Source organism: Cottoperca gobio, unplaced genomic scaffold, assembly GCF_900634415.1.
Source record: "Cottoperca gobio unplaced genomic scaffold, fCotGob3.1 fCotGob3_374arrow_ctg1, whole genome shotgun sequence".
In the NCBI taxonomy this organism is placed as follows: Eukaryota; Metazoa; Chordata; class Actinopteri; order Perciformes; family Bovichtidae; genus Cottoperca; species Cottoperca gobio.
Genome location: NW_021166968.1, coordinates 1 through 12,500, shown reverse-complemented (window position 1 = coordinate 12,500; position 12,500 = coordinate 1). Strand labels below are relative to the sequence as shown.

Here is a 12,500-nt window from a genome sequence, read left to right as displayed (position 1 = left end):
AATTATATACAGTGTTAAATATAATATATATTGTAAAATATAATAATTATATACAGTGTTAAATATAATATATACTGTAAAATATAATAATTATATATACAGTGTTAAATATAATATATACTGTAAAATATAATAATTATATATACAGTGTTAAATATAATATATACTGTAAAATATAATAATTATATACAGTGTTAAATATAATATATACTGTAAAATATAATTATATATACAGTGTTAAATATAATATATACAGTAAAATATAATAATTATATACAGTGTTAAATACAATATATACTGTAAAATATAATAATTATATATACAGTGTTAAATATAATATACTGTAAAATATAATAATTATATACAGTGTTAAATATAATATATATTGTAAAATATAATAATTATATACAGTGTTAAATATAATATATACTGTAAAATATAATAATTATATATACAGTGTTAAATATAATATATACTGTAAAATATAATAATTATATACAGTGTTAAATATAATATATATTGTAAAATATAATAATTATATACCAGTGTTAAATATAATATATACTGTAAAATATAATAATTATATATACAGTGTTAAATATAATATATACTGTAAAATATAATAATTATATATACAGTGTTAAATATAATATATACTGTAAAATATAATAATTATATATACAGTGTTAAATATAATATATACTGTAAAATATAATAATTATATACAGTGTTAAATACAATATATACTGTAAAATATAATAATTATATATACAGTGTTAAATATAATATACTGTAAAATATAATAATTATATATAGTGTTAAATATAATATATATTGTAAAATATAATAATTATATACAGTGTTAAATATAATATATACTGTAAAATATAATAATTATATACAGTGTTAAATATAATATATATTGTAAAATATAATAATTATATACAGTGTTAAATATAATATATACTGTAAAATATAATAATTATATACAGTGTTAAATATAATATATACTGTAAAATATAATAATTATATATACAGTGTAAAATATAATATATACTGTAAAATATAATAATTATATATACAGTGTTAAATATAATATATATTGTAAAATATAATAATTATATATACAGTGTTAAATATAATATATACTGTAAAATATAATAATTATATACAGTGTTAAATATAATATATACTGTAAAATATAATAATTATATATACAGTGTTAAATATAATATATACTGTAAATATAATAATTATATACAGTGTTAAATATAATATATACTGTAAAATATAATAATTATATACAGTGTTAATATAATATATACTGTAAATATAATAATTATATATACAGTGTTAAATATAAATATTACTGTAAAATATAATAATTATATACAGTGTTAAATATAATATATACTGTAAAATATAATAATTATATATACAGTGTTAAATATAATATATACTGTAAAATATAATAATTATATATACAGTGTTAAATATAATATATACTGTAAAATATAATAATTATATATACAGTGTTAAATATAATATATACTGTAAAATATAATAATTATATATACAGTGTTAAATATAATATATACTGTAAAATATAATAATTATATATACAGTGTTAAATATAATATACTGTAAAATATAATAATTATATATACAGTGTTAAATATAATATATACTGTAAAATATAATAATTATATACAGTGTTAAATATAATATATACTGTAAAATATAATAATTATATACAGTGTTAAATATAATATATACTGTAAAATATAATAATTATATACAGTGTTAAATATAATATATATTGTAAAATATAATAATTATATAGTGTTAAATATAATATATACTGTGTTAAATATAATATATACTGTAAATTATAATAATTATATATACAGTGTTAAATATAATATATACTGTAAAATATAATAATTATATATACAGTGTTAAATATAATATATACTGTAAAATATAATAATTATATATACAGTGTGTTAAATATAATATATACTGTAAATTATAATAATTATATATACAGTGTTAAATATAATATATACTGTAAATATAATAATTATATATACAGTGTTAAATATAATATATACTGTAAATATAATAATTATATATACAGTGTTAAATATATATATACTGTAAAATATAATAATTATATATACAGTGTTAAATATAATATATACTGTAAAATATAATAATTATATATACAGTGTTAAATATAATATATACTGTAAAATATAATAATTATATATACAGTGTTAAATATAATATACTGTAAAATATAATAATTATATATACAGTGTTAAATATAATATATACTGTAAAATATAATAATTATATACAGTGTTAAATATAATATACTGTAAAATATAATAATTATATACAGTGTTAAATATAATATATACTGTAAAATATAATAATTATATACAGTGTTAAATATAATATATACTGTTGTAAATATATAATATATACGTGTAATTATAATAATATATATACGTGTTAAATATAATATTACTACTGTAAATTATAATAATTATATATACAGTGTTTAAATATAATATATACTGTAAATATAATAATTATATATACAGTGTTAAATATAATATATACTGTAAATTATAATAATTATATATACAGTGTTTAAATATAATATATACTTGTAAAATATAATAATTATATATACAGTGTTAAATATAATATATACTGTAAATATAATAATTATATACAGTGTTAATATAATATATACTGTAAATATAATAATTATATATACAGTGTTAAATATAATATATACTGTAAAATATAATAATTATATATACAGTGTTTAAATATAATATATACTGTAAAATATAATAATTATATATACAGTGTTAAATATAATATATACTGTAAAATATAATAATTATATATACAGTGTTAAATATAATATATACTGTAAAATATAATAATTATATATACAGTGTTAATATATATATATGCTGTAAAATATAATAATTATATACAGTGTTAAATCATAATATATACTGCCTAAATATAATTAATTAATATTATACAGTGTTAAATATAATATATACCTGTAAAATATAATAATTATATATACAGTGTTAAATATAATATATACTGTAAAATATAATAATTATATATACAGTGTTAAATTAAATATATACTGTAAAATACTAATAATTATATACAGTGTTAAATACAATATATACTGTAAAATATAATAATATTATATATACAGTGTTAAATATAATATACTGTAAAATATAATAATTATATATAGTGTTAAATATAATATATATTGTAAAATATAATAATTATATACAGTGTTAAATATAATATATACTGTAAACTATAATAATTATATACAGTGTTAAATATAATATATTGTAAAATATAATAATTATATACAGTGTTAAATATAATATATACTGTAAAATATAATAATTATATACAGTGTTAAATATAATATATACTGTAAAATATAATAATTATATATACAGTGTAAATATAATATATACTGTAAATATAATAATTATATATACAGTGTTAAATATAATATATATTGTAAAATATAATAATTATATATACAGTGTTAAATATAATATATACTGTAAAATATAATAATTATATACAGTGTTAAATATAATATATACTGTAAAATATAATAATTATATATACAGTGTTAAATATAATATATACTGTAAAATATAATAATTATATTACAGTGTTTAAATCTAAATATACTGTAAAATATAATAATTATATACAGTGTTAAATATATATATACTGTAAAATATAATAATTCTATACAGTGTTAAATATAATATATACTGTAAAATATAATAATATATATACAGTGTTAAATATAATATATACTGTAAATATAATAATTATATATACAGTGTTAAATATAATATATACTGTAAAATATAATAATTATATATACAGTGTTAAATATAATATATACTGTAAAATATAATAATTATATATAAGTGTTAAATATAATATATACTGTAAAATATAATAATTATATACAGTGTTAAATATAATATATACTGTAAAATATAATAATTATATACAGTGTTAAATATAATATATACTGTAAAATATAATAATTATATACAGTGTTAAATATAATATATACTTGTAAATATATAATTATATCGTGTTAAATATAATATATACCTAGTGTTAATATAATATATACTGTAAAATATAATAATTATATACAGTGTTAAATATAATATATACTGTAAAATATAATAATTATATATACAGGTGTTAAATATAATATATACTGTAAATATAATAATTCTATATACAGTGTTAAATATAATATATACTGTAAAATATAATAATTTATATATACAGTGTTTAATATACTATATACTGTAATATAATACTTATATATACAGTGTTAAATCTAATATTACTGTAAAATATAATAATTATATATACAGTGTTAATATAATATATACTGTAAATTTAAAATTATATATACAGTGTTAAATATATATATACTGTAAAATATAATAATTAATATACAGTGTTAAATATAATATATACTGTAAAATATAATAATTATATACAGTGTTAAATATACTATATACTGTAAAATATAATAATTATATATACAGTGTTAAATATAATATACTACTGTAAAATATAATAATTATATATACAGTGTTAAATATTAATATATACTGTAAAATATAATAATATATATACAGTGTTAAATAATAATAATTATATCTAGTGTTAAATATAATAATACTGTAAAATATAATAATTATATATACAGTTTAAATATATATACTGTAAATATAATAATTATATACAGTGTTAAATATAATATATACTGTAAAAATAATAATTATATACAGTGTTAAATAATACTGTAAATATAATAATATATATACAGTGAATTAATTAATAATTATATCTACAGTGTTAAATATAATATATACTGTAAATTATAATAATTATATATACAGTGTTAAATATAATATACTGTAAAATATAATATTATATACAGTGTTAAATATAATATATACTGTAAATATAATAATTATATATACAGTGTTAAATATAATATATATGTAAATATATTAATTATATAGTGTTAATATAATATACTGTAATATTAATACTTATACTGTTAAATAATATATACTGTAAATATAATAATTATATACAGTGTTAAATATAATATATACTGTAAAATATAATAATTATATATACAGTGTTAAATATAATATATACTGTAAAATATAATAATTATATATACAGTGTTAAATATAATATATACTGTAAAATATAATAATTATTATATACAGTGTTAAATATAATATATACTGTAAAATATAATAATTATATATACAGTGTTAAATATAATATACTGAAAATATAATAATTATAATACAGTGTAAATATAATATATACTGTAAAATATAATAATTATATCTACAGTGTTAAATATAATATACTGTAAAATATAATAATTATATACAGTGTTAAATATAATATATACTGTAAAATATAATAATATATATACAGTGTAAAATATAATATATACTGTTAAATATAATAATTATATATACAGTGTTAAATATAATATATATTGTAAAATATAATAATTATATAGTGTTAAATATAATATATACTGTAAAATATAATAATTATATACAGTGTTAAATATAATATATATTGTAAAATATAATAATTATATACAGTGTTAAATATAATATATACTGTAAAATATAATAATTATATACAGTGTTAAATATAATATATACTGTAAAATATAATAATTATATATACAGTGTTAAATATAATATATACTGTAAATATAATAATTATATATACAGTGTTAAATATAATATATACTGTAAAATATAATAATTATATATACAGTGTTAAATATAATATATACTGTAAAATATAATATTATATATACAGTGTTAATATAATATACTGTAAAATATAATAATTATATACAGTGTTAAATATAATATATACTGTAAATATAATAATTATATATACAGTGTTAAATATAATATACTGTAAAATATAATAATTATATATACAGTGTTAAATATAATATATACTGTAAAATATAATAATTATATATACAGTGTAAAATATAATATATACTGTTAAATATAATAATTATATATACAGTGTTAAATATAATATATATTGTAAAATATAATAATTATATAGTGTTAAATATAATATATACTGTAAAATATAATAATTATATACAGTGTTAAATATAATATATATTGTAAAATATAATAATTATATATAGTGTTAAATATAATATATATTGTAAAATATAATAATTATATAGTGTTAAATATAATATATACTGTAAAATATAATAATTATATATACAGTGTAAAATATAATATATACTGTAAAATATAATAATTATATACAGTGTAAAATATAATATATACTGTAAAATATAATAATTATATACAGTGTAAAATATAATATATACTGTAAAATATAATAATTATATATACAGTGTTAAATATAATATATACTGTAAAATATAATAATTATATATACAGTGTTAAATATAATATATACTGTAAAATATAATAATTATATATACAGTGTTAATATAATATATACTGTAAAATATAATAATTATATATACAGTGTTAAATATAATATATACTGTAAATTATAATAATTATATATACAGTGTTAAATATAATATATACTGTAAAATATAATAATTATATATACAGTGTTAAATATAATAATATATAAAGTAAAATATAATTATATATACAGTGTTAAATATAATAATATATAAAGTAAAATATAATTATATATACAGTGTTAAATATAATAATATATAAAGTAAAATATAATAATTATATATACAGTGTTAAATATAATAATATATAAAGTAAAATATAATAATTATATATACAGTGTTAAATATAATAATATATAAAGTAAAATATAATAATATATACTGTAAAATATAATATATACCGTGAGAGAATATTTTGAAGAAGGGTCTATGTAAAGTGGAATTCCAATAAATATGATATCGACTTATGTTAGTATATTAATGAATACTCAACTATTTTGGCCAACTCTATTATATTTATTTAAGTGTAAGTTTGGTGCCCAAGTCCATTTGTTTTCTGTGGTTATATTGAATTACTTAAGATATTTTAATATATTGTTTCACATTCTGAATATTCTCAAGAATGAAAGTTTCATTTATTTGTATTTTCTGCATCGTGAAACAGAACGCGGCTCAATAAACAATTTATCTCGACTACTTTGTTTTTATAATTGCTGGAAGCCAAAATCAGAATTGTAAATTAAATTTGATTAAATCAACGAACTGTTGGAAAATACTTAAATACGAAACGTATGTTTTATTGTTAACACGTGTAGGCACAATCTTTCAAATTCATCTTTTTTTATGATTTATTGCATTATAACATGTTTGAGTTCTTTCTACTTCTACTCAGGATGGCTTCTACAGAGGAGCTTTTATTGTGACGTGAAAACTCTTGAGCATTAAAGGTGCATCAGGTTGCAGCTGAACACGATTCTGTTCACGATTAAATGCAAAAGTCAGAATTCACCCAAAAAGATGAAAATGACAGAAAATGAAGATGAACGGAGAAGTGAGCCGCAGGAAGCAGCAAGAGTCGGAGGTCATACTCACTGAAGCCGACCATCCTGTCCGGGACCTTGTAATCCTCTGTGATTACCCTGCTGCAACACACACACACACACACACACACACACACACACACACACACACACACACACAGGTCACAGTGTGTAGATATACATGTGTGTGTGTGTCTGTCAATAAGTGATTATGTTGATGTAGGAGAACAGATCTATAAACACTTATCTACTGCTACACACTGATGTCTATTTACAAACACGTATATGATGCTGAGCACATCATTACCACCCTGCTGTGTGTGTGAGTGTGTGTGTGAGTGTGTGTGTGATCAATATGTGCTGCTCGTACCTTTGATGCCCCATGGCTGCTAGCTGGTTACCTACTGTGAAACGAGAGACACACATTAGACATGAATGCATTTCAGGATAAGTGACCTGATGGACGTGTTTCTGCACCACAGAAGAAGAAACAGGGCGAAGTCTCATACTAACATTCTGTATATTAAATAAACATTAAAGTATGATATTGCCAGCCAAGCAAGCAAACATCAAATAATATCAAATATCTCGTCTGATTTGAGGTCAGATTGTTAAACGGACGTCAGGAAACCAGAAGTTGAGCAGTCGATACACACCAGAGGAACTCCAGGACTCTTGATACCAGTTTGATACCACAGTAACAACAAACACTAACTCCATGAAGTCAACTTCCTGTATGACTTCAGACTTCTGTCAGGAGGTTCAACAGCTCAGAGTTCATCTAATATCTGTTTTATATTGAAAACATCTTCAAACATCTGGATTTATTCTACTTTCTCACCAAAAACTACATTTTAAAGATTACATTTGAACACATCATGATAACGTTATAATTTACCTTCAACCAGAACTCATTTTTACTGAAGAGAGCCTGAACGCAGCATAATGTAACTCTATGGAACCTCCGTTAGCTGTTAGCTAAATATTACTAATCTTACTGCACGGGTTTAAATTTAATTGAACAAATCTGAGTATAAATCTGCAGGACTGCTAACAGCTAGCAGCTAACCGCTAACGTTGACTAGCTCTCCTGTGGTTTTGTCGCTACACTATAAAAACACTGATACCAACAACGTGATCTGGATGTTTTGTCTGAACTGAAAACATTCTAATATTAGTTTTGTTTGTTCCAGGTCAAGGTGGGAAACTGTTCAGATATGTAGAAACCCAGCGCAGGCAGCAGAGTTCAGATCTGTATCAAACATCTCCGGTTCCTCACCTCCGTCCTCTCCTGGTCGTTTCTGGCCGGGGTAGTACAGCGAGGGCTCCACGCTTCCTGAGGAGCTGTTGAGGTGAGACATGGCTTCTCCGCCCATCTTACCCACCATCTGATGGACAGAAACAAACAGCTGTGACACCTGAACGCAGCAGGACGTCTCTCTTATGAACGCCCGTCCAACATTCGTACACCAGAGAAAACATTTGGACAGACATCGATTTCAGTGGAAATATGTTTGAGCAATGAAATCTTTTGTTCCAACTGATAAACAAAAATCTGCACATTTCCAAAAACTCCCGGACGTTTTAAAAAGTCCAAACGTCGACAGACTTTTAAAAAAGGAGACGTTAATGTTTTAATACTTCAAACGAAAATATCCTCTTTTATAAATGTGTGTTAACGCCGATCGAGTGACCACGACCTGTAATAACCAACAGCAACATAAACTATTGACAGACGTTCAAGTGTTAACCTCTCACGCGCTGCCGCACAACTCAACACTGAAGCAGCGTTAATGTGAAGACATGATTTTACTCTGAAGGCCGTCGATCAGCTGCAGCGTCACGTCGCTGAGTTCACTCACAAATATGTCGACAGAGTCAACAGCCCATTCACAGCCATTAGCTGCCCTCACCTTGGCTGGCAACACAATGCAAAATACTGCAAACACACACACACACACACACACACACACACACACGTAACCTTGAGCGTTGTCATGACAAAGAGGAGAAGAGAAAAGCGCAGCAGGAAGCAGGAATCTGCTGCTGTCAAACATTCACACAGGACGACGTGAATCACTGCCGCACCTGCACACACACCTGCACACACCTGCACACACACCTGCACACACACCTGCACACACCTGCACGCACACACACACACACCTACACCTGCAGCCTCATGACGCACACTATTGTTTTAAGACGAGCACTGATACAACATTGTTAAAAGCGTCATGGCTGAATGAGCTGCTTTACACTATGTGGAGGCAACGCGAGACTTCAGAGCGAGCGAGACTTCAGAGCGAGCGAGACTTCAGAGCGAGCGAGACTTCGAGACGGGGTCGAGGTAAGAAACAGGTTTTGTTTCTCTGCAGCTCCATAATGTGGTCAGAACTTAGAATCACAATCTGAGCCGACAGAAACAAACTTTTAGTGGACGAACACGGACGGAGCAGAAACGCCGACATTGCAGCACGTTTGGCGCCTGCAGCACTCTCGCTCAGTTCTCGTCTCCATTGGTCACTTGAGGCGTATTTGCGCGGGACCGGTACGACTTGGGGAACTCCAGTAATTAGTAAGAACTGTGGAGATCGTGTGTGAATCTGTTATTGCTGTTCCACCATGACCTCCGACGTTAACACAGATCACGTGATGAGATTGGTGATTTGATGTATAGAATATAATTATAAATTAAAGTTCCTCTCGCTACAGCAGAATCGTAACAAACATAAAGTCTGTTCGATTTATTTACGATAGAAAATAAAGCTGGAAATAAAACATCTCAACTGATTCGGCACAAAATGGCGGTTAAGACAAAGCTGAAACGAGAAGTTGGAGAAAGTGCTGATTTATTAACTTACAAAGATTAAACGTGACAAATAACTGATAAATAATTGAGCTGCAGTCGATTTCTGACCCTGAAACTGCCGAGTCATCGCTGTGAGGTTTTGTATTTTCCAATTCATTCCAACACACACACACACACACACACACACACACACACACACACACACACTAACATTTCATTATAACTTGTTATCACGTGTACATTTCCTGTGCGCAATAAGAAACCGAGTTCAGCTTGGTTACGTGTGAAACCTTGCGTATTTATCTTAATGCGACGCATCTGAACATCGGACCCTCGAGTGGCGCCTGACGGTCGATCAGAAGTGAGTCACATGAAGCCGTTTCACTGGATCAATGAGACGTTTCTATTCCGCAGGAAACCAAAGAATCTTATGTTTCCTCAAAGTGATAAACGCAGATCTGTTCAGCCCGCGTTACGAAAGTTAAGCGTCAGATTGTGAGCGGTGGAGATCTTTATAGTCGTCCTATAATCACAATGTTTTACAGAATCTCACGACACTGAATCTGAACTCTGCATCAGGACGCGAGACGCCACATTCTCATCAAAATTGGCCGAATATTTTCCAGCCCAAAGTGACATTTTACTGGCCAGCGATCCTTCATGTCAGAGTTCGTGAAGCTCATAAAGGAGACTTCAGTATTCTGCTGAGGCGTGCGAGTGAACGGAGGTTTTCTGTTTCATCGAGACTGAAGGTAGAAACCTTCTGGATTCTGTCACCTGGAGGCCGGAGAGGAAATAAAGTTTTCTTTAAGAATTCAAGGAAACAGAGTTAGTGACACTCAGAGGGACAATTATTAAGAGCTGAACATGTCAAGGTGTGCAGCTACTTCACACGTGCAGCTGGATGTCAGTCAGATATATAATATGACAGTGAGAATAAAACACCTGTCTGTCTGTCTGTCTCTTCTGACTGCCTGTCTGTCGCTCCATAGGAGGCAGACACACCTCCACTCGGCTGTATATGGCTCTGAGGCTGTTGCATAACGCCAGCCTAGTTTCTAACCAACTTACAGTAAACAGCAGCCTGTAAGTGGAGGAGGGGAGGGGGGGTCCGACGCTCATATTAACTGCCTGAAACACCGTATGAAGCCCCGCGTGTCCCCGGCCTGCTGAGCCGTTAGTGGCTCACGGTACGGCTCCGCAGAGGGACCGGGCTCCGTGTTTTTCACCGTGTTTCTGTCTCAACAGGTTGCCTGCTGCCTCAGTGACACGTGTGGCCAAACTTCTGTCCTGTCCCCCCCCCCACCACCTCCTCCAACACCCTCACCCCGGGTCCCACTGCGCTCCCCTCCGGGTGACAGCTCCACAAACTCCCCCTAAACTATCTCCCAGACCGTGTCAGCCGGATAAAGTGCCCCCAAAACCGGCCACAAGTCCCACTCCGAAGTGCTTTCCGAGCTAGTTAGCATGCTAGTGAGAGTGAGTGTGTGTTGACGGAGCGCAGAAGTTGGGAGTTAGCAGCAGAGACACAAACACGGGCGAATCCGAATAAAAGTGCTTTGGCTCGATCTAAACGGCCCGGAACGGATGTGTGTGGAGCCCCGGTGTTGTTGTTACCTGCCGGGCCCTCTGTAAAACATCGGCCAGGCCGTCTGACTTCAGCCCCGGCTGGTTCATCGAGGCCTGTCCCTGCACCAGCTCCGCCATCATAGCGCCACTTGCTAGCCGTTAGCTGTTAGCTGTTAGCCGGATTAGCTCGGGCTGCTAACTGTGCTGAAGCTGCCGTCAGAGAGCGGTGAGAGAGGGAGGCTCACTCCGCGGAGGGTTTCAGACACCGAGAGGAAGTAGATCTCTGGAACTGGATTCACCGGTCACATAACATCACGTTCTTATGAGGAGTGAGAATAACACACGAAGAGCGGATTACTCGAGTTAATGATTGATTATTGTTTTTTTATTTGTTTAAATTGGTATAGATGTGTATTATTTTATTATTTATTTTAATATTATTATT

The 12,500-nt window shown here is 25.6% G+C and overlaps 1 protein-coding gene across 1 annotated transcript in view; it reads right to left on the bottom strand.

Annotated features, from left to right (window-relative positions):
- The window catches only part of LOC115005819 (far upstream element-binding protein 3-like), a 29,380-nt gene extending 17,025 nt beyond the window's left edge, over positions 1-12,355 (bottom strand). Inside the window, exons 1-4 of the mRNA XM_029427783.1 lie at positions 12,104-12,355; positions 8,954-9,062; positions 8,045-8,078; positions 7,727-7,776 (exon numbers count right to left, since the gene is read on the bottom strand). Coding sequence (XP_029283643.1) covers positions 7,727-7,776; positions 8,045-8,078; positions 8,954-9,062; positions 12,104-12,196 — 286 coding nt within the window. The 5' untranslated portion in view covers positions 12,197-12,355. The remainder of the gene's footprint in view (positions 1-7,726; positions 7,777-8,044; positions 8,079-8,953; positions 9,063-12,103) is intronic.
- Between the last annotated feature and the right edge of the window lie 145 nt (positions 12,356-12,500).